Source organism: Neopelma chrysocephalum, unplaced genomic scaffold, assembly GCF_003984885.1.
Source record: "Neopelma chrysocephalum unplaced genomic scaffold, ASM398488v2 Primary Assembly neopelma1_98, whole genome shotgun sequence".
In the NCBI taxonomy this organism is placed as follows: Eukaryota; Metazoa; Chordata; class Aves; order Passeriformes; family Pipridae; genus Neopelma; species Neopelma chrysocephalum.
The window spans coordinates 1,192,576-1,216,069 of NW_020897761.1; the positions used below are offsets into that span (position 1 = coordinate 1,192,576).

Genomic DNA, 23,494 nt, shown 5'->3' on the forward strand with positions numbered 1-23,494 from the left:
CGGGGGCAAAGGGCAGCCCCTGCTCCTCCGCCCCAGAGCGGCCGCTCGCTCGGCTCCCGGGGGATCTAACGCTGCTCCTGCATCCTGAGGGTCACCTTCTCCACCCCTTGGGACTCCTCTCACCCAAGATAAGGAGCACACAGCCCTCCAGGCTCAAAACAAGCCAGATATTTCTGCTGTCGAGTTGTTTTAATGCCACAAGGTAAGTCCAGGCAGATAGTGATAGGGCAAAGGGGAACGGTTCTAAACTGAAAGAGCAGAGATTTAGATAAGGTGGTAAGAGGAAATTCTTCCCTGTGAGGGTGGGGAGGCCCTGGCACAGGTTGCCCAGAGAAGCTGTGGCTGCCCCATCCCTGGAAGTGTCCAAGGCCAGGTTGGACGGGGCTTGGAGCAACCTGGGCTAGTGGAAGGTGTCCCTGCCCATGGCAGTGAGGTTGGAATGAGATGAGCTTTAATGTGTCTTACACCCCAAACCATCCTGTAATTCTATGAAGTACCCTCCCCTGTAAATCCTTACACTTCCTAAATAATAAATAAAACCTTCTGGTTGTTAATTGCTAACTAGTTGCTGGTTTAATTCAGATCCAGCCACAAGAAAAGCAAAAAAACATCCATCCCTCCATATGCTGCCCAGGGCAGAACTTGGCCAGGATGGAGCTGGGTCCACTCCAGCTCTGCCTCATCTAAGTCATTATAGCACTATAATGGCCTTGCTGTATAAGTGACTGGGGATTCCTGCCTGGAGGCCCTCTTCCAAACTCACCCAGGCACCTTAAAAACTGAAAAAACGACTAAATTAAGGCAAATGGCACCACAGAAAACTGCAGTAAAAGCTGCTTATAAGATCCTTCATCTGCCACCCAGCAGTTTAGTGACGTGCCACTTCCCCCTCCCTTTCCAACACCTCCAAATTACCTCCACCATGACACCACAGCACTGATTGATTTGGGATTCACAGGCAGGAGGGTTTGCTTTGCATCACGGTGGCTCTGTCAGAAAACCCCTCTTTTAATGATGTTGAAAGACTACATATATTATAGCTTCAGACCTTGAAATTTCCACCCTACTGGGAGAGCTAAGAAATTTCCCCTGTTGATCCTAAGAAATAAGTGCTTGGTCTCTGCAGAATTCAAGATCTCAAGTAAAAAAAATATCCTTAGCACTCAGCCGTACCGAGATCCGACTGGGAGAAACACAAACCAGGGAAGTGCTGCCTTCACGCTGCTGAGCTGCTGCAGCAGAATGAAATTAAGCTTCTCCTCTCCATTTCACAGCTGCCCTTCAAAACTTTGGGAGGTTTTGAATGAAGTAAAAGGTCTGTTATGGGCAGATCAGGTCTCGGGGCAAAGCTAGAAAATATCCCTAGAGATCATGAGAAACCCACTTTTAAATACATAAATAGATATGATATTTTACACATATAAATATCATAATTCCACTCGGTTTCTGGCTAATAATTTTAGGTTTCTAGCCAAGAGGTGATGTTTCCAACCCATTTTCTAGCAAGAAGACAAATCTATACCAGGAACCTGCAGGGTTCAATCACCATCACATAAGGATGTTGAGAAGGAGGGTTAATTTAAATCAGATGTAAGAAAGAAGGTTTTTTTACAATGAGGGTGGTAAAACACTGGCACAGGTTGCCCAGAGAAGCTGGGGATGCCCCATCTCTGGAAGTGTTCAAGGTTACATTGGCAGGGCTTGGAGCAACCTGGTCTGGTTGAAGATGTCCCTGCTCATTGCAAGGGGTGTTGGACTAGATGACCTTTAAAGATCCCTTCCAACCCAAATATTCCAACTCTATGATCCTCAGGCTGCTGTTGCCAGCCTAACCTGGGGGATTTAAATTGCAATGAAGATTTGGGAGCTTAACTTGCATAAAAGCCGCTGCAACTTGTGATGGTTGTGATTGAGATGGGTGGAAACTCTGTTCTGGTCCATGCTAGGGAAAGAGTCAAGAAATGCTGTCAGCAACACCAAGCTTTGAGCAAAACTAGTTTAAAATGGACAGCAGGGGAACACTCATTTAAAGGCAGAAGGAGGAAAGTGTGCTGGAAGAGGAGAGTCAGAGGATGGAGCCGGGGAATGAAAAGTGACAGACGAAAAAACAGAGATAAAAGGATCTGATGGGCTAGAAAGAGGGAAAGAAAAGGATAACCCTTTAACTACATCGCTTCTGGCCAAGAAATCACTATTTTAAAGGTTTCACAGCTTTCTTGGAACTCCAAGCCCTGTGCCCCAGGACTGCCACGAGCTCACAGGAGCAGTGTGACGCAGGCAGCACACACTACAGACAGCATTTGTCACAGAGCTGAAGGGACACCACTATCGCTTCAAAACATCGCATTTTTCTGCTTTAAAGGGTTTCACGAGTGTTGTCACAGTAACAAGATTAGGTGGAAAACATTTTTCTTCGTGCCCTGCAGGTGTCTGTGCAGCCACCGGGGCCCTGATCACAGCCAGCCCCAGACTCTCGGGTCAGTTCCCCCCCACACACCAAACCCAATCTCATCCAAAACCTTTGTAACCTAAGACTGGAAATCCAGATGGCTTCAGAATCTGAAGCTATTTTGAGGTGATTTATGTTGCTTCTAATTGGTTCTGAGGCGAGATTATTTTTTTAAGCAACATTGATAGGAAGCTCTGTTCATCTCTGAGATTTAGCCCTCCAGAAATGTGAGACACGTATAAAAAAACCCACTGCACTTTTTTTTGTGTGTGTGGAGATGTCTTGAGAATCACGCAGGGCAGAAATGCAAGCAGCAAATGAGCGACATAAACTGTGGAAACTCATCTTGAACATTCTATACAGCAAAAACATCAGCCCTGAATGCACTGCCAGCATTCACAATGTTTGACATGTCTCACAGACCAAGGAAACCAAACCCACCCAAGAAACCGAGGGCTCGGGTTCCCCAGACAGCCTGAGCACCTGCACCAGCATGGGGAGAGCCCTCATTCTCAATCAGTCTCAATGACAGCTAATTAACTAATTAGCTTGATCACCCCTCCCAGGCTCGCAGGGAAGGAGCGGCGGGAGCTCCTGCTCCAGCTGGGGGTGGCATTTGGAGCTTCCCAGGCCACGGACATCCCACTGCGAGGGAGGGAGGGAGGGGGTGGCCCCTAAAGCAGCCGAGATGGGGTCTGCTCCCACCTGCAAGCCACTGCATCAGCACCCCCGCGTGGATGTGATCCTGCCATCGCGGCATCGCTCCACATCCTCCCGCAGTTTGTGGGCTGAGGTTCCCACCCATGGTTTTGCACCTTTCTTCCCCACGTGAGGTGGTTTCCAGCTGGGATGGACTAAGCTGTCCCTCCCCACCTCCCTTCTGCACACACACAGCCACCTTCGGCAGCTTCCAGACATGCCTATTAATTTTTGGAGACTTAGGCAAGAATATTAATTGCATTCCGGAGGCATTCAGCATAATAAGAAAAAGCATTTTATATCCTGCGTTGTATCTGGTGAGGAAACAGCTGCACAAAGCTGTTATTTGTGAAAATCAAAGCACATCCCCAGTCTGGCTGCAGCAGAATAGTGACCCCCAGCCTCCTCCATGAGCTCCTGTTACAAAGCAAATCCCAGAAAACTTCCCAGCCTTCGTCTTGCTTCGTTCCCACTTCAGCCAAACCTCTTAACTCTCGCCTGTGAACACCAAATTCTTGCTATTTGCATTCCCCACCCCTAAAGGAAAAGGCTGTGCTGCTCCTGCATCCCATCACAGCAGGCTCTGCAGCTCCTCACCGGGCTGGACCCACCGTGGGAAGGGATTGGGAATGCACAAAGGGCCCTCGGAGATTCGAGAGCTAAACCCAACAGCCTCGAGGAGGTCGGAGAGTTTTCAGTATTCAGATCCTCTCGTTTTCCTGTGCAACCCCCCTTATGTTTTCCCAGCCATAAAATTGATGTTTATCTCGCTTCTAACTGCCTTACAGAGATCATTACACATTGCAAATTCAACCATTTGCAGACAAAACGAGCACGGAGCAGCCTGGGAACTGTCACACCACCCCTGTTGCCTTGCCACATTGTGATGCCTTACAACCTTTAAGCTGAAAATTAACATATAAAACCAAGGGACCTGGAAATATTTGTCGGGAGAACGCAGAAAACCAAGCAGAGGTAATTCTTCCACCCGCCCCACACCACCCCCCTGCTCAGCCAGGGAAAATTAATTTTTAAGCGAGACGAATTCTGCAGCTCTTCCTGTGGCATCAAGCAAAAAAAACCAAACAAACCAAAATAACCCAAGAGGAGGTTGTTATTCCTTGTCCAAAATCTCCTTGCTGTGTGAAATGTCTCTCTGGATCTGTGTCTGTCAGAAGGGACGGAGGGGACAGAAGGCAAAGAGGGGGATGCAGAGGTCAAAACAAGCCCCAGTGGGTTCAACTCCTGTGCCAGGAAGGAGCAGGGAAGGGATGCTGAGCTCTGCCCTCCTCGTGCTGATGCCCTTGGAGATTTCCACCCCACCCCACTCACTCTCAGGCGCCTTTACTGGTGGCCACAGCAAAGCCACAAGCCGGACACGGACCCTCTCCCGAGGTCCCCAAGTACCGGAGCAAGGAAAGCTGATGGCTTGGAAATCTTTAGCCCTGAGATATTCCAAGGGTGTCCTTTTGAAAACATTGCCATCTTGTGTCTTTTCAGACACTCGAGCGCCGGTTGCCTTCACATTTGAGCCCATTCAGGAGCTTTATTACACGCAATCAGGGACAATAAAGACCCGTGACAATTACAGATGGCTTGGCTGTGTCCTGTTCCCTCTGCTACCTTGTAAAGTTGGACAGTAACATTTCCCTCATTTTTTTTCATCTCAGTTTATGAGTCCTCTACCATGAAAAGCCACTTATGCCCTCCATAGTTACATATACCATATCCTCCAAGGCCAGTAAATCACGGTCTCAAGTCATGTCAAATTTTGTGAAATAAAGCTAAATTGCACTTGTCCTCTAAGGCAAGAAGCTGCAAAATTGAGAGAGAATGAGCTCTGTTTAAAGCCAGGTTCCTGGCTGGCAGCCTCCCATGGTGTGCAGAGGCAAGGATCACCAAGAACCTCTATGTGAAAGAGAAAAGCCTGATAGCAGGAAGCCCCTCTGTGCCACCCCAAGCTGCCTCCACAGTTTTTCTGTAAGTTAAAATAGCCCTAGGTCACACTATTTCCCTCTATAAACTGAGCTCCAGGGCCCCACAGGCAGAACACAGAGGGCTGGGAGCAGGACAGAGCCAGGTTCCAGCAGCATTTATTCACTGAGGCTTTTCCCCTGGGCTGGATTTGTGGTTGGAAAGAAACCTGGGGGGCTGATGGGATTGTAGCTTCTTGTTTTAAGAGGGCTTTTTTTGTGCAGACAGAAGTTAGAGAAGTACTAGCACAGCAGGGTTTTGCTCTGCTGAGCCCATCTGGGCTCACTCAAAGCACTGGGCACTGCACCAAGAACTGGGGAAACTGAGGACAAAAAAAGCTTTGACCCCAAACCCACCCTTTACATTTTTCAGGGGCACAGTGACTTGTCTTTTCCCTTCTGCAGCAGAGTTAAACTTTCATGAAAGCTGAATTAAGTTGGAGAAGAGCCAGCTCCAGGGACAGACAGCAGTGTGATGGAGTAAGAGCAAGGAAGACCCAGACAACTGGTGTTCCTGCTAATTCCCCTTCCCTGCATCCCACACTGCCAATTTGTAGGGAGTTTAAATTGCTCCGTCCCACCATGGCAGAGCATCCAGCCTGGCACAGGCAACTAAGCAGCTCTTTCACCATTTCTCACCAAAAGGCACTGCTACTTTGGAAAAAAATAAAGTTTATTCCATGATCTAAGCTCAGGAGTCTTCTTCCCTTCACAAGGCCACCTCATTCCACACCACACGAGCCCAGAGCACAAGGTACAAGCTCTCCATGTGGAAAAACTCCTCCCTAAAAGCAGGAAGGATCCAAGACACACACACAAAAAAGAGGAAAATTATGAGCAGCCATGACAGAGACAATGAAAAGCAGAAAACAACCCGTGCCAGATCCTTAGCTGATAAAAACCCAACGTGCATAACACAGCTTCGGGCTGGGATACACTCAGCCCTCTCTGAATGTTTAATGGGAGCATATGCATCAGCTAATCAGCAGCACAAGACACAAAGCATTTTGTACCTCCTCACCACGAGTTGTGCAATTAAAAGGCTTCTCGTTCAGGCACGGAGAGAAAAGTCAAGAGACTTTGGCTGTGAAGCATCCATTATTCAAAAGTGTATCCATTATTCAAAGTTTTTCTTAAAATCCTATTGTCAGCTTGAAAGGCAAAAGAAAATGAGTTTCTGAAAGCTGTGCTCTGTTGATATTCCACTCCAATTTTTGCTGATTGTAAGTACTAAAACTCCAGACATTTTGAGGAGCTAAAGAAATCCTTCACAGCTCCTGAGAAAGGCAACACCCCGTGGGCAGTCACAAGTTTTTCCCCCACACACACCCACTTAGCTGTACCAAGCAGGGGTGTGATACACCCTGGCCAACAACACACTCCTTTTCCCAAATTTCTCAGCTGCCCCAGCGTGAGGCTGACGAACATCTGTTCAGGAGGAGGGCTCAGCAAGCAGGAAAGACACCCATCATGGCACTCCACCTGCTGCTTGACACCCCCCCAAGCTGAGCTGGAGGAAGCCTGGGTGGGATGCACAACCTTCTCACCCCGCCCAGGAGCTTCCAGGACTCAGCTGCAGGAGTTCAGGTGGGAAACACATCCCAAGGGCGCCTCCTGCCATCCAGATGTGTGTGTGCAGAGGGGCATCAGACCCCAGGGAGTCATTGCTCTGCCACAGTTCCTGCTGCACAGGGAGAACACTGGGATAATTAAACAGCTCTGCTTCAGGAAAGATGGTTCACAGGAAGCGCCTCGACGGTGGAAAATATTCAGCAAGAGCAATAAATTATGGCAAATTACTAACAGTAGAATATAAAAATAAGGATTTACCTCCTCTAGGAGATGGAAAGCATCAGGTCCAGGCATCTCTGTAGGGATGAAGTGGGTCTTAAGTCCAGCTGGCAAGTCAGTCCACAGGCTGGAATCAGGTCCAGGGAAAGCATCCAGGCTAAACATGCTTGACTACATCCAGAGCAACAGGGTTTAAGGCCAGGCTGGATATACTGAGGTAGAGACTACTGTTCCTACAACTGAATTTAGAAAAAAAGAAACCTCCCCCAGGTGGAACTTATATAGAGCCCCAGCCCATGGGTGGGGATGCTCAGCTGAGGCCAGTCAGGGCCACCAAAGCTTATAAAGACACTCAGAGGCCCAGGAAGGGCTTATGAAGAGGTGGAACAGGAAAAGGTGGGCCTGTGCTCTAGAGTTGATTGCTAAAAAGGAAGCTAAAATGAAATAATTGTTGTAGTCATGTATCACATGAAACCTAAAAAATAATTCAGAGTAACAAGACAATAAAGATGTTTTTTCACCTTAAATAAACATATGTGAAAAAACAACAGGAGCTTTAGAAAAGTTTCTCTGTCTCTGAAGAGGTAATGGTATAATACATAGTAGTCTCTCAGGGCTTCAAGATTCTTTTATTTGAGCAAAGGAAGATGAAGAGAAAGCATGGCAGAGGTAAGTAGCATTCACTGATAAATACCTGTTCTAGTTGTAATAGTAATATATCAGAATATATGCCATTAAGGAGGCTTGAAATCAGCTTATTCAGGCTTTTTGTATGGGCAGTGTGTGTGTAGAACCTTCTGTGGTGTGACCTGAACACACCAAAGACACAGTTTCTCTAAAGCAAATTGACAGAAGGATGATGATTGGAGACTAATAAATGCAGTAACCTGGGTGTAACATCTAAAAGCCCTTAAATGCTGCTGGAAGCTCAGTGGGTGCCCCAGGGCCAGGGTTCTGCTCTTCCACTGTCACACTGACTATTTTTCTGCTGTCAAACTACCAGCTTTAGGTGTTGCCAATAACTCGGGGACAGCTTGATGTATAAAATGAAGGCATTATTCAGCAGTCTGTGCTGACAGCTATCTTTAAGCAGCACATTTATCTAAAGTACAGTGATGCTTCAATAGTGGATACCTGTGGAGTGCTTCCAAGGCTCTAAAATGAGCTGGATGTTATCTGCAGGATGGCTACGGCTTACAGCTTATTTGGACACGTTTTTTGCTGCAATGGGCCATTTTCTGCCATTACCAGCGAAATAAGCTTAAACCCCACTTCTTTTCTTCTGCAATGAGAAGCTGTGCGTGATGTGATGAATTTGCAAAGCTTTTAAAGGATGGATGGGAGTTAAATAACTTCCTCCAGGGTCTAAGGCGCTGCCGAGCAGGACTGGGAGCCGCTGCTGCAGCCAAGGCAGGCTGAGGAGGGGCATTGCAGCAGAGGAAGCTCTGTGGAAGCGGAGGCAGCACTGAAGCAGCTTGTGCAGCCAGAGTTTATGATGCTGGAACAGCAGGGCACAGCACAGACAAATTGGGGCGCTGTCAGATGAAACGGTTCGGCTGTTGTGACTCCACAGTCCGTTGTAGCTCGAGTTTCTCTCGTTAAGCTTCAAAGAGTCACAGACGGCTCGTTAGCGGAGTTTCGGGTTCCTTTTGTTCGCAGCGAGTCTCATAAAGGAAACAGTGTCTGCAATCGACCCTCCTGGGACCGAGCCGGACTGATGGAGGGTCGGGAGCGCACTCCTTCTTCCCAGGCAGAAATGCCTGGGAATGTGGTGGGCTAGGGGGAGGGAAGACAGGAGAGCAATGTCCCTTCCTTGCTGATGACTGCTGGAGGCAGGATGGGCTGTGGAATTCGCTCCCTGTTCAAAACACGCACAGCAAACCTTCACTCCGTCACCTTTCTCACTCTGGACCTCATTTCAGATCAGTCCTTTCTGTCAAGCTGCTTGGATACCTGCCAGAGCTGTAACTTTCTGGAGTTTGGAAGTGTGTTTTGTGCTGGTTTTGGAGTTGGTTTTTAGAAATTTTAGAAATAGGAGGAAAAGGCCAGTGGGGACTGGTGCAGGAAGGATAGGTGAGACCTGTGTGGCTGTGGACTCTGGATGGCTTTTGGTAAGTGAGCAGAAGGGCAGAATGATGCAAGGGAAGAATTCTGCATCCAAGTTTGGGCTTTCCACTCCTGGGATCCACTACTGCAGTTGAAATAACTCAGGACCAGACCAGCTCCTGGGTATTCCTCTGTTCTACATCCCTGAGTGTGCTGGGTGGTGGCTATATAAATATTTCTGTGGAGCTAAGCTGTTACTTAAGGATTAAAATACCATCAAATAAGTTAAAAAAATTATTTGAACACCTTCAGAGGTGCCCGGGGGGGGGGGGAATGCAAATGAAGGCGCATCAGGATCCACTAATCCACTTCTAAAGTATTATCCCAACACATTATTCTTTAAGAACACAAGCCCTTTGGTAAGGGAATGAGTGGGGGTTTGTGACATTACCATTAAGCACTTTGCAATCCTGGCCTTGCAGTACCCAACCAGGAGTTAATGACTCCCTGGCTCCAACCCAATGAAAGGAGATTAAAAAGGGTGAGGGGAAAATGGGATTTCTTGATTCAATAATTTTGTTTCTTAGAGAAGCAGGACTCTGGAGACTTCTGTGCCAGGGGCCTAATTGCACACAAAACCCTGCTTCTACAAAATAAAGGAGCTTTGCTAAAATATTCTGAGGAATCTGCTCCATGCTTACCCCTTCTAGTTTGGAGAGTGCTCCAACGTGGGCATGGGTATTTTCCTCCTGGCAATACTGGGGAATGGAGGAGATAGAGGAAAAAATAGAGAAATCATATTCCTAGGAGGGACTTGAAAGGCTCCCATGGCAGACAGATTCTTGGGAAGCAGCAGATTATGGGTAATAGAGGGAATTTTTTTTCTTGAAAAATCCATTCCCACACCAACCTGCAAGGAGAGGGAGGAAAGAAGATGGATCTACTGGAGGTCTTGCACCTTGTCTTAAGGCATGACCTGCATGCTGAGGAAGGTTTTTATTTCAGTGTGATTTTCCAGAGCTGCCTTGAAGATGTTTAGATGGGATATTGGGAAGAAATCCTTCCCTGTGAGAGTGATGAGGCCCTGGCACAGGTTGCCCAGAGAAGCTGTGGTTGCCCCATCCCTGGAAGTGTTCAAGGTCAGGTTCGATGGGGCTTGGAGCAACCTGGGCTAGTGGAAGGTGTCCCTGCCCATGGCAGGGGGTGGAACGAGATGGACTTTAAGATATTTTCCAAACCAAACCTTTTTGTGATTCTGTGTACCCAACAATGGCCTCGATGCCATGTCACCTGCTTTGCTGCTTGTGAGCATCTTCACCTCCTCTCTCTCTGCTCCAGCTGCAGTTCATATTGTGGCTTGTGCTGCTCTTCAGAGCCAGCTCATATTTTGTGTCATTGCCAGCTGCCACTGTCACCTGAGACCAAAGGAATACCCACCACCCCATGCAGAAGCTGCTCTGCTCAGAGAAGCCCAGAGCAGCTCAGGCTGGAGGTGTGTTTATTTGTCATTTCATTTGTAGCAAGTGGGAACTTGAGGCCGGTGGCCCAACACTGTATATATTTAAAATACATAGATGGCACAGCAGACAAACGTGCCATTCATTTCTGGAAGGTACAATATGTTTCTAAGCCATGGGAATCCCCTTGCCCTCAGGGATGTGCTCTGGGAAGGAGGGCAATCCCCTCCCCCCTGCCCCAGCACAGAGCTTTGATGTAGTGAAGTGAAACCTTCTGCTAAGTAGAGACTTGTGTTTGATGCTGACTTTACAAGCAGGAGTACATTTACTCCAGGCTGTATTGGAAATGTCACTCCTGGACTGTTCAGGCAGCTCCTCTGTGGAGCAGAGGGAGGAGGGTGGCATGGATCAAGGTGTAGACATGATTCCTGCAGCCTGTCCCCTCCTCTGCTGCTGTCTCTGCATGGATATCAGGACACAGCTTTATCTCTATGGCTTTGTCTGGGGCCACTTCTGCGTTTCAGAGGAGCAGAGAACTCGGCAATTCAGCTGGCAGCTGCTACGGAAAATTCCACGAGTTGGACACCCCTGCTACAGCTCCCTGGACAAGGCAGAGTGGCACAGACCCTGCCCCTCCCAGCCAGAGCTGCTGTCCTGGAGCCCATCAGGGGAGGGACACATGGACACTGAGCTCCTCTTTGGGGAGACAGCTTTGTGATGGTGCCTGCCCAGGATGCTTCCCAGGGAGGGGAACGGGGAATTCACTTGTCGCTGCGTGTGGCCCGTGGGCTCTCAGCTCTGAACAGCTTCACCAGGAATGTCGAAACTCCTTGTAGAAACTTTGTGTTGAAGAGTTTTGAAGCTCATGCTGTATCTGTGTGGGTTTAGCTTATAAGAGTTGCCTCTCCTGCAGCCCCTTACAGCTTCATACTGATGAAATTCAGCGGGTCAGGGCTGTTCACTGGGCTTCCCACCTGGGTGCTGTGCAGTCCTCACCTCCATGGGACCTGCATGCTTTCCCCTGCTTAGAGGGAGGGAAAATCAAGGTGCAAACCTGAAATGATCCCCCCAGCTCATACAGATGTGTGCAGAAGAGACAAGATGCCAGGTTTTTTTGACAGCTGAATGCACAGGTTTGGGATTGTGCTCCATGTGCTGCCCTTTGAGCAGCTGCTGCTGCCACTTACCCTGGTTGAATTCATGTCCTGTGGCCAAGAACCAGCAAGATTGTGACATAAGTGTTTGATGTCCTTGTAAAACACCTTCAGGGATCTGCCACAGCATCTGCTTGAAGGCCTGGGACACAAGTAATCCCAAGGCTCTGTTGAGCTGATATGTGGAAGATTGGTTTAATAGTTTTTACATCTTGTAACAGCCCACTGTTTGAAACTCCCCTTTCCCCCCAAGCATCCCACTCTGGCAGTGGTGCCAGGGCAAGAGAAAAAAGTAATCTGAGTTTGCAAGGCAGCGGTTCAGGCAGAACAAAAACCTTGAAGGAAGAGACAAAAGTCTTTGCAATTTTGGAAAACAAAGGCTCTGTATCCTCACCTTCTGATCAATGACACGCTCTGCTGCCACAGCTTCAGTGCCAGTCACACCACTTACTCTGTGTCCCTGCCAGAAAACCCCGTATTGGATGGGTGTCAGGAGAGAAATCACGTAGCCCTGCTGTTCTCCCTGAATTAAACATTTCATTTCCCTGTGTTTTCCGGAAGAACTGAACAGCTCATGCTGTGTCTAGTAACAGTCCACTTAGCAATCGCATTAGCTGCATGTATTTATCCCCTTCATCTTTTGAATGTGACTCCTCTATCAGCAGAGCTCGGCAACCCTCACCCACATCCACCGAGGCTTGGCGGGGGCAACCTCCGTGGCACGAACCTCGCTCTCCACCCACAGTGCCCGATTAAGGACCTCGAGCCCATTCCCAAACTCTTGTATTCCTGCATTTTCTTGCCTCCTTCGCCTTGCACGAGGACCAGAGGCTGGGGAAGTTGCGAGCGGCAAAGCCCCGGGTGGGCAGGAGATGGCAGCAACAGCCCAGCAACCGCTCTGCCTCACCGGGACGGGATTTCCTTTCGTCGGGAATACCGGAGCGCTTTTGCAGAGGAAAGGAGTCGTTTTCACACCTTTGGACTTCGGGATTGTGATCAAGGGCACAAGAGGCACCGCTCCCGGACTGGAAAATCAAAGGAGATGGCTCAGCATGAAGGGCTTGGTGCGAGAAGGAGCACGTAAGCATCACCCGTGCAGTGAAAGAGGTTTGTTCTTCCAGTCTGTGTTGGTTCTTACCGGAGACTTCTGTGGATTTTAGCTCCTGAGTGCAGGTACATGAGGCCCAGCAGATTTTAAGCATGGTTTTCCTGACACATGGGATGCTGTCCCGTGGGAGTTGGTGGAAAAGGAGCAGCATACATTGAGGAGCATTGTGGTGCTGGGACAGTTTTGTGCTATGCTTCAGTTTGGGATATTTGTTCTTTTAGTCTTTGATCATTACAGGAGATTTGTGTGGATTTGAGCTCCTGAGTGAGGTATGTGAGGCCCTGTGGATATTAAGCTGGACATCACCTTTCCCAAGTGCAAATAATTTGGAAAAATAAAAAACACACTTTCAGAGCTCTGCTCTTTCAAGGACATGGGAAATAGGTCCTGAACACACCACAGTGGTGGGGGTGCATGCTGGGATGTGCTGGCAGACACTGGAAGTGACATGTAGGACTGGAGTGAGGTCTGAACATCATGCTACCTGGCATCCTGGCTTTAATCTTCCTCTTTCCTTATGTCTTCTACACCTTTTGCAACCTGCACATAACCTTTGTTTGCATGTCCTGTTCTTAGGCCGCTTCACTGGGATGGGATTTACAACATCTTCCAGCTCTCCTGCTGCTTCTCCACCTGGATATTTTGGACAAGTCACTTGTGTAAGTTCAGTGTCCACACTTGTAAAAAGGAGGCAAAGACCCTCTTCTCTGTAAAGATCCTGGAGAGGTGAGGAGAGGTAACTTTTTCTTGCTAATGCATCATTTAGAGGACTGATTTGAAAGCAGGGCTTATGCTGTTGTAAGGTGTTGCCCAAATACTACAAAAAGAGGTAGCCCCTCGTGTTGGGGAGAGTTTCAGGGCAAATGGATGGGGCAGAGGCTTCAAAGAGAGGGCTGCAGGCACTGTCAAATTCCCACAGGAGGGCTTTCTCTGATGTGTGGAGCTGGTGGCCACTGCCCTGGCAGCAATGTTTGCAGAGGGACAAGAACAGCAGGAGAGATCTAAAGAAAAGAGGGTGCTGGAGAGGGAGATGATTTGGGTTGAAAGAGGGAAACAGAGGAACAGCAAATCCTGCAGATAAGACGAGGCAGGGCAGGTACAGGATCCCTTGAGAAACATGATTGATTTGCTTCCCCAGTGTAAGGGCATTAGATTGTTCTCAGGGATCCATCAAAGGTCACAATTCTTTGCAATGATCACGGTACTTGGCGGGGCTGCGGAGGAGGGGATGGGACATCCTGCATAACTAGAGGCAGTGCCAGCTTGGGAGCCCTGAGCATCTCCTCTCCAGGATGCCCACCTTGAAAAACAAGAGCCTGCAGGAGGTAAGACTGAACCCTCCATCCTCTTGCCAGGGCAGTGTTTCATAAAGCCCTTCCAAATAAGGCTGAGGAGTACCTTTGGGGTGCTCCAGCGTGGTGGTGTGGGAGCAAAGATCTTCAGTGCTGGGCTTGGGGGGAAGGAGAGGAAGTCCTGCTGTGGGATTGAGCTGCAGGCACCCCTGGGAGAGACAGAGTGCTGAAGGAGAGAGAGGAATGGATGGGGAGAAGGAAAGGGTGCTTTGTCCCACCTCAGGAGGACTTGAGAGGCAGCAGGGTTGTTGCAGCTCCTGGCAGTGCTGCCCCCAGCACAGCATCCACAGGGAGCTGGGCACTGAACACCGACTGAGGCTTTCAATATTGGGTAAATACAAAAATGCTGGGTAAATATTTAGAGCGTCCAAGTAGATCTTTGCAGCTCCGGTGAACAACACCGGCAGAAAACTTTGTAGAGGAGCATTTTGCATTCCAAAGGCTAGATTTCTTTTTTTTTTTTTTTTTTGCAGTAAGAGAGTGTTCCCCTGCAAGAGCACGTGGTGGTTTCCAGCAGCAATAAAGGGCTGCGTGCTGCCATCGCAGTGTGTCATCACACCGGTTTTCCCGATGGAGAAACCAAATATGCAGGGGCCATGGGGCTGAGTCAGAGCTCACAGAGCCACAGAGAGATGGGGATGAGAATCCCTGATCTGCTGACTCTCTGTCCCATGGTTTAACCACAAGTTCATCCCTTCCCCTCAGGGGATCTCGCACTCCAAAGCTGTGCTGCCTTTTGCGCATGATTTTGGGAGAAAACTATTTTCAGAGAAAATAATGTGCTGCTTGGGCTGAAGCATCTTATAATAACTCTCTGTCCGGAAGGCAGATGGGAATGCATGTGGGGGAGGGAGTATGAGACAACAAATTTGGGTTTGGAGCAGCCTGTGTTGGCTGTCTGGTACGGCTGTGACCCTAAGAGGGAGACCATGGTACATCCAGCAGTTACTGCTCCATACAGCAGTTACCCCACAGAGGCACAGGGCTGGGCTGTGCCACGTGGACAGCCTGGCTGTCCATTCCCTGTCCTGCCATGCCTGTTCCTTGACTAGGAGTAAACTTTGCTGGCCGGTTGTGTTGGAGGCAGGTCCTGCTTGGCAGTGGTGATCACACCACCTGTGTGCCTTTATCTTCAAGTGAAGCACGTGTTTGCACGTGATCATCCTTTTGTTTGGCACTCAGGATGGGGAAGAGAGGTGATTTCCTCTAAGAAAATCCTGCCAGAGCTCTAAAGACCAAAGCAACAGCTACAGGAATGACAGACAGGATCTGTGCCCTGATCAGAGCTCCAGCTGATGTGCCACAGCGTGGGATGCACTGCAACTGAATGGATGTGAGATTTTTCCATGTAACCCCTTTTTCCTTCTAGGATTGGCTCCAATTAGTGGTATTTTAGTAGCTTAGGGAGAGAGTGCCTTTCCTACTGGGGTCATGAGCCCTGGTGCATTGTGGTGATGTGAAGGAGGAGGGAGCAGGCTCGAGCTGAGTGCTGGTACTGTTTTTAGATGTATTGTGTTGTTACTAGATGTGCACAAGTCGGATCAGAATCCTGCAAAAGGATCATGAACTGGCTCTTCTCTGGGGCAAGTGGATATTAAAATATCAGCTGTGGTCACAGAAGATGCAGTGCTGAGACTACACTCCCATGGAAAATATCCTACATATCTCCTGAGTGCTCAGAGTCTGCACTCGTGCACAGGGAACCCTAAACGTTTTGGACTGGACCTGCAGAGGGGATCAGGCACTGCACACCTGGAGAGAGGAGGTTTGTGGGAGCACTAGCTGTGGTTTGGGAGTTCAGGCTGCTGGGATTAGAGCTGTGGAACTGCAGGGCAGTCACAGCATGGGCTCTCTCCACGTTATACACTGTCCTTCCCCTCTGCCCTTGCCAGGCATCAGCCCTTACCTGTGAGCTGAAGTGGACAACTTGAAAAGCCTTTTGCTGCACTTTGCCACGAGGAGTCTGTCAGCTCATTTCATCCATCACATAAGCATAAGGCCAACAGTAATTGCCTCTTGTCTCTGCTGTACAGGGCTGCTTAAAAAACAGGGGCACAGCCATGAAGTGTCATTGCTGTGACATTTTCTGGCCAGAGAAAAAAATGCTGCTTCCCAACAGCTTCCAGCTTCCCTCCCATAGGCGAGGAAGGACTCACCTTAATGTGCTTGCCATAAAGGCAGATGTAACCAACCTGAATGACTGTGAATCACTGTGCCCCTGCCCAGGGTGACTGTCTGGGGGATGGACTGGTGTTTCTTGGCCAGCAGTGTAGGAAACAGGATGGTCAGCTCCTCCTTGAAGCCGTTCAGATGTAATTGAAACGAATCCCTCGTGGAACCTCCTGGCTTCTGCTGAACTGTGACACAGATGGGTCTGGCTCACTGCGTGCAGCAAAAGCTGCTTAATTAGAGCAGCAGCTCAATTTATTTGTTTTGGATCATCTTTATTAGCCATCACTTAAGCTTGTAATTAAGGGCAGAATAGGGACTGTAAGAATGGTTCCATCCTATGCTGCTTGTCTTCTCCCTCAGTGTTGCTCTGGTCTGCTCAACACCTTCAGGACTCTCTCCTGTATGGATAGCACTGCTGTCACCTGCACTCCAAATGCTTGCTTTATTCCTGGAAAAGCTGAAAGGAAATGACAGTATTTTTATCCTGGGACACTTTTAATTGACTGAGGTAGAACATCTGATGCCCCAAATGCTACGTAGGCACAGTAGGAGCAGCAGGTACCCCCTGGAGGGATGTTGCTGCCCATCTCTTAAAGTAAATACCCAAGTAGGTTTATACTCCCTCACCTAGGGGAAGAGAGCACCAAGTCCTTGTGGAGACGCTGGCAGGCAAAACAAAGGCCTGGAGAGTGAGACCTGAGGCTCACCTGGTAACCAAGGAGTCTCAGACCTTCTCAGGAGAGAACAGTCCTCAGAAATGCAAAGCTACATCACTGCTCTGATTGTGGCTGTTTTTGTCATGTGTTTATAACCTTGTGTTCAGTGGAGGTATTGCTGTTCAGGTGTTTCTTCTCAAGTGCCCAAGGTGTTTTTATGGTTTTCAGTCTGCCTCTGTACCCCTCCAATGTCCTGGATCTCCTCTCTGGAACCCTAAATCCTGGTTGCACTCTTTGGGCTGAAGTGCTGCTGTGACCAGCACCACACAGCTATTTCTCACCATAAGGCAGTTCCTGCTCTGAGACTGAGTTTTCTTTTGTGTGATCCAATTCTGGCATTCCTACATTTTATTTTAATTCAAGTTGAACCAGTACAAGCATTGGCATGTAGCTTTAATGACCTCTGTGTTTTCAACAGGGACTGAGTATCTCATTCCTGTCACTGTGACCTGCTCCTGGATGAGGACACACCATGGCCATCAACCCTGTGGCACAGGCTCTGCTCCCACGAGGCTCCCAGGTGACAGGCAGGGATGCATCTCCACCCCAGGGTCTTTGCAGGTGCCCTCCTGGTGGGAGGTAGGGCTGGACTTGGCTTTGCGAGCTGACAGCTACAGTCAACTGCTTGTGTGTGGTCCAGGAGGAAATTCCCCAAACTGGCATCCAGCCCCTGTGAAACCACAAGCAGCTCCTGTTTGCGGTGCAAGGGAATGTGCATTGACTGCCAGGGTCTGCTCACAGGACAGGGGAGAAGGCTGGAGGTTCTCTTCATGTCTCTGTGAGCTGTTGTGAGCTCCAGAGCAGTGTTCTTCTTTTATTTGTTCAAACATCTAAAGGAACAATAGGTTGGAGGACTGGGAGGGGAGAGGAGGAGTGTGCTCCTCCTTTCTTGTGAAATGTCAGCATCTCACAGAGCTCTTGATCACTCGTGTTTGGTGGATGATCCCACTGCCTCCACACTCAGCTCTCGTGGTAAATATGGAAGGGCAGCATGGGGAACCCCACAGCAGTATTTTTAATGAAGAGCCATGTCCAGACTACACCAAATGAGGCTATTTGTGTCCTGGTACAGCCTTTGTTTGCAAACAACAGCCTCTCTAGGTAACCACACAACAGAGCACAAGTGCCTATTTATTTGCATCTGTCCCTGTTCACAATAGGGAAGGAAGGGAACCCATCTGTTTGGGCAAGGGAGACAAAAATATAGCAGAGAGAAGTTGATTAAATTCATAATACAGGCAGCCCAGAGAAAGAATCCCGTGTTTCTGGAGATGGAGATAAATCTAGTGATTATTCTTTGCCCCAAGTTCAAGCCATCTAACGGGGAGACTGACAAGAAAAATAGGGACAAATAAATCATTCCTTCCTTGTTGGCCTCATTTCTTGCTCAAAGTTAAAACCCAAACCTCTCTGGCTGAGCACAGTCCAGTAAGTGCAGCCTGTCACTGACCCCCACGTCCATCCCACGACCTTCCCTGCACTGACTCATCAAGGCATCTGCTGTCGTCACCTCCCCAGTGTCCTGGGGACCAGCTTTATCACAAAAAAAAGAGCTGGTTCAAAGGCTACATTTTTGAATGCCAGTCCTGGGCTCCCTGAAGATGATCCAGCCCACTAAGAGAAAGCTGGCAGGTTTGTCACAGTCTTGCCTTTGCTTGTTAGAGTCAGCTGGAGAGTTTTACAGATCTGTTCTGAAGGTTGCTGGAGGCTGGTTATTTTGTTTTAAAGTCAGGGCAGCAGCAGACAGCCGGCCACTATTAAAAAGAGAAATTAAAAAAAAAAAAAAAGCCATTTTGGCTTTAAAGCCAGCTGACTGCTTTTGACAGGCTGAAGGATTTATGTCTGGATATTCCTGACCTGCAAGGCAAGGGGCTGTGTTGTCAGAGCAGAGGATTTGAGCAGCTCCAGCAGACAGAGAGGAACCTCCACCTTCTTTAACAAAGGCCCTGTGCTGACTTGTGAGTGCCTTTGATCAGATTTCAGGTACCCTGGCATGGCCACATCCAGCCATTCCTTGAGCTTTTTGGCCAAAGAAGAGATCCAGGATCAGAACTTTGTGTTCCAGCACCAGCCTCTTCATTTCCCTCTTCCTCAAATCCCATGAGAAAGGGAAAAAAAAAATCAGTGCTGTGCATGCCTTCACACTTGTTTTTCATGAAGGACTTGGGATGAAGGCAGATTTCACCCTAAGAGCATCCCATTGGCAGGATAAGGTGCTGTTATCTCAGGCTGCTCCCTTAGTCTCCTCTAAGTAGTTTTCCTCAGGTTGAGAGGATGTTTCTTAGCAATTAGACAGAAATTGGCTGGTTTGGTGCACTTCTGACGTATTTTACAAAGGTACCCAATGTGCTGCAAAAGGGCTGGCTCAAAGGAGAAAAAAAATGTTTCCCAGCTAGAAGAGTCATAGAAATAAAGAGCTCACAAGGGGTCAGTTGGTCACTCCTCACCCCAAGCTGTCCATGGAATCACCAGGGTTTATTTTTGGATGATGTTCTCCCAAGACTGAGTCATATTTCCTGCTCAAGAGTTGCTCTGAAAGGCTGGTATTGCAGGAAGGGTCCACATTTCTGTCTGACTCATGCAATAGGCAGGAGTGGCCCTTTCTGTTGTGTTCGGGTGGACTTGGATTACCAAGTTCATATGAAAATTAGAGCTGAGTAAACAAATATTGATCTGCCCAACCTCAGGTCACAGCCGAAGACAATGTTCTGAAGGAGTATATTGAAGGGGCAGGATCAGATGGTTATAAAGGCAGGGTGAAACTCAATCCTGCTCCAGGGAGTTTGCAACCTCAGTACAATCAACAGGAGCATCTGAAAATGCTGGTGTAGTTTGAGTTACAAAAACCGGTGTCTTCGAGTGGTTCCTCCTCTAGTAGCTGTGTCAGAAAATAATTAATAAACAGTCCAGACCTGCTCAAAAGAGGAGGGGGAGTGGCAGTGAAATAGCTGTGTTTTGGGGGCATGCAGGGCTAGAAGTGGATCGGGATGGGAGGAGACAACAGCCCATTGGAGGGAAAAGCAGGGCAGTGGGATAGACTTCCTGGGGATGATTAATGCCGACCCACACACCACCATCGTTCAAGGCATGAGCGTTCCTTTTAGACGGTGACTTGCACTGCTGAATGTGCAGTGTGGTAATTTTCCAGGTACTTGGCCATTTGACTTGAGGGTTTTTTTAAACATGCTGGATGAGATGTGATGTCTTGTGAGCACTGGAGTGGAGGCAGCAGAGTGGATTTTTCCCACCGTGGTGAATTAAGTAGGACATGCTGCCTTCCCAAGCGGAGTCTCTGGCCCTCCCGTGTCTCTACAGGGTCACAGTTTATTTGTTAACACCTTACAAAGAAAAGCCAGGGCTTTTCTCAATGGTCTGAATATTCCTCTAAAATCCACGTTGTGATTTTGGAGAAAAATTTAGGCTGTTGAGATCGGTGTATTCAGGCCAATGAGGCTGGCTCATTGCAGGTCCGATCCCTTCAAGATCTCTGGGATTACTGAGAAAATTGCTATTATTTTCCCAGTCACAGAATGGTTTGGGTTGGAAGGGACCTTAGAGATTATCCCATTCCAGCAAACTGTCTAGTTGGACGGGTTTTCCCTGTTTTCTCTCCACCAGGATAGAAGGACAGGAGCAACCATCCATCAAGGCACATTGTCACCAGCCCGGCAGACAGCAAGCGCCAAGTGTGGAGAGGACAAGCTCTCACAAGTCCACATTTTTCTGTGGAATTGCCCTGGTTCCTGTTTCACGGGACAGCAGCCTGGCCTCGACCCGATGGAGCAGGACAGGGTAGCTTGAAAGGGGCTGTCGAGGGAAGAACAGCTGAGAGCTACAACGATCCCAGTGTGTGTATAAATAGAGACGGGGCTGTTATCCTGATGAAATGAGACCAGATGTTTCTCCCAAATCCCTCCACTCTGCTAGTGAAAATTATAGTTTAGTTACAGCAGGGCGAAGCGGACAGCAAAATGTTTTAGACCTACTAATGTTGGGAAGTCAAAGGGGCAAAATGCCTCACTGGGGCAGGGGAGGCCGTGCCCTGTGATGCAGGGATGGATTGGGCACGGTCACAGTGGGTGAGAGCTGGAGGAGCCCCTCGCTGCCTTTGTTCTATTTTGCTGCTTCCTATCCCGGTATTAACGGGCTGAGTTTAAAGCCCATGCAGCGACTGCCTTTTGTGAGGTAGAAATTCGGTGTCAGCACATGTATCCTGGAGGCAGTTGGCACGAGATGAAGGAGGGATGGCAGCAGCAGTTAAAACTGGGCCTTGGCTCTTTAATATTTAACTTTCCCCAGTGCTGGTTTTTTTTTTTTTTTAATCAGTTTGTGCATTATCTGCCATCCCCGTTCAAAGAGGGTTTTAGCACAGAGATTTCAGTGCTTAATCCCAGGGGCAGGGAAAGCGGAAGAGTCTCTCTGAAGGTTCCAGGGCTCAATCTGGCCTCAATTACACCAGCCTAAATCAGCAAAGAGTGGCCACGACGGACTTTGCTGTGACCGCGTCGGGCTGGAGGTAACAAAATTAGGGGTAAGTCCCGTGTCTGTCCAGGAGACGCCTCTGGTACCTAAGGCTCCATCCATAGGGAGTTCCCAGGAGGATATAAGCATTGCCTGGCTGGCTCAGAATAAACGTCCACCTTGGGCATGGCCATGGCCAGCTGCAGATGCTTAGGAAGGGATATCGGAAGAGGGAGAGTATAAAGTGATCCTTCCTCCGGCACATCCTCCCGGCTCCTGGTAATCAGCAGTTGAGGGACTTCCTAAGCCGGAGGTTGCATGAATTTGTGTAATCCCTTTTGTTGTTTTTTTTTTATTTATTATTATTATTCATTTATACTCTTGGTCTCCACGACATCCTGTGGCAATAAGTTCCACAATGTAATTATGTGTTGTGTGAAAAAGTACTTCCTTTTGTCTGCTTTAGGCCTGGCTCCTAAACATTTCTCTCCGTGATCCTTCACTCTTGTGTTGTGAAGAAAAGGGGAAAAGAATTCCAGCTCCATACCAGACCTCTCTTGACCTCTTCAGACTTCTCTGTCTTTGTTTGTCTCAAGGTTTTGTTCTTCCAAATTGGAGCTCCTTGTTTTTCTAACCTTTCCTCCTCGTATGGTATCTATCCCATCACTTCCACTGTCCTTACCGCCCTTCTCCACGTCTCTTCTCATTTTATTATTGCCTTTTTTTGAGATAAGATCACTGAACTGAGACTTGATCACTCCTGAAGACATGAATTCGTTCTGCTGGAAGAAGGTCAGCTCAAAAGCTTTTTTTTTCCTCAAGTCACTGTTGTGTAGTTCAGTTTCTTCTACAACACATACAGTCCTGGGCTTAATGGAAATACATATGCAGCTCTCTTCAAACACTTGGATTTGACCTATTCTGAGCAAACCTCCAGTCCTAGTTTAACTAGAGCCTGTGGGTTAATGTGACATCCACAAGTAGATCAACTAATGGGTCTGGTTTTCACGAAGGGAATTTCATGTATGTGCTTATATTACTGCTCATTTATTCCTGCACAAATCCCCTGTGCACTACTGGTGGAGAAGGCCCACAGCCAGAACAGCTGAGCTGGGGAGCATGAAACTCGGGAGTCTCTAATTTCCAGAACATCTTTATTTATAAAATATGTCTATTTTTGCTCCTCTCGTGCCTGCAAAACCAGCCTTCCTATTTTAGTCATCCCTGCCCTTTATTATTGTTTGCGTTGCCCCAAACCCGGCAAATGGGGCAGGAGAATGGATTTTGTCTCCTGCTGCCGTGTGAATTTCAGAAACCACACTAGCCAGTCCTTCCAGACCTTGCTGCTGGGATGGCTTGATCATACTTGCAGATACAACCGGTCCTCACTTGATGGGAACCAGTTGCTGGTGTCTTGCAATGCTCCTGAATAAATGTTGTCCCAGGATTGTGCTGCAGATCTTTAAAACTCCACTTTTGGCAGTAGCTTAGCAGCCACATCCTTCCCTCACAACACGCCAGCTCCTCTCCTGCTTCTCAAAGCAGCTTCATCCCCCTTTCCCACCGTGTGCCTTGGGCGAGTTTCCCACAGCAGGGAGACAGCCCAGACTTGTGTAAAGGATGAAGAAGTCTCTGGGAGAGTAGGATAAACTTGAGGAGTTCATCAGATCGTGGCCCCTAAATGATAAGCTGGGAGAATATGTACATTGTTATACTATCAGCGGCAGTGGGAATGAGCAGGGGTAGAGAGAACGTAGGAGGGAAAAATTGCTTTTCCTACTCCTTTACGGTATTATTATGGCTTTTTATGCAGATATCTGCTGTGGAAGGAGTATCCTGCACACCCTCAGCTCCCAGAACTTTGGCAACCACGATGCAGAACGTGTTTTAGGGTGGGAAAGAGGAAGGAGAGGTTACTGGGTGTGCTGCTTCTGTGCAGAATCACTCCTGTCACAGTGGTGGAGGGATAAATCCTCATCAGGTTTCATCCTGGTTTAACTCTTCTTGTTTGTGGGAGTAATTTTAAAATCCTTGTTTCCCAAAGAATTGAGGCTGACACTATCAAGCTCACAGGATCTCTCTTTCCCCAGATCCTGCCTCTTACCTCCTACAACCT

The 23,494-nt window shown here is 48.3% G+C and overlaps 1 protein-coding gene and 1 long non-coding RNA gene across 2 annotated transcripts in view; both read left to right on the plus strand.

The window, feature by feature from the left end:
* Positions 1-23: 23 nt before the first annotated feature.
* The window catches only part of RASAL2 (RAS protein activator like 2), a 190,092-nt gene continuing 166,621 nt past the window's right edge, over positions 24-23,494 (plus strand). Inside the window, exon 1 of the mRNA XM_027694580.1 lies at positions 24-202. Coding sequence (XP_027550381.1) covers positions 193-202 — 10 coding nt within the window. The 5' untranslated portion in view covers positions 24-192. The remainder of the gene's footprint in view (positions 203-23,494) is intronic.
* On the plus strand, positions 13,125-21,802 carry LOC113972996. The gene is made up of 3 exons (XR_003536096.1): positions 13,125-13,403; positions 17,336-17,437; positions 20,536-21,802. It is a non-coding gene; the product is annotated as an uncharacterized LOC113972996 (long non-coding RNA).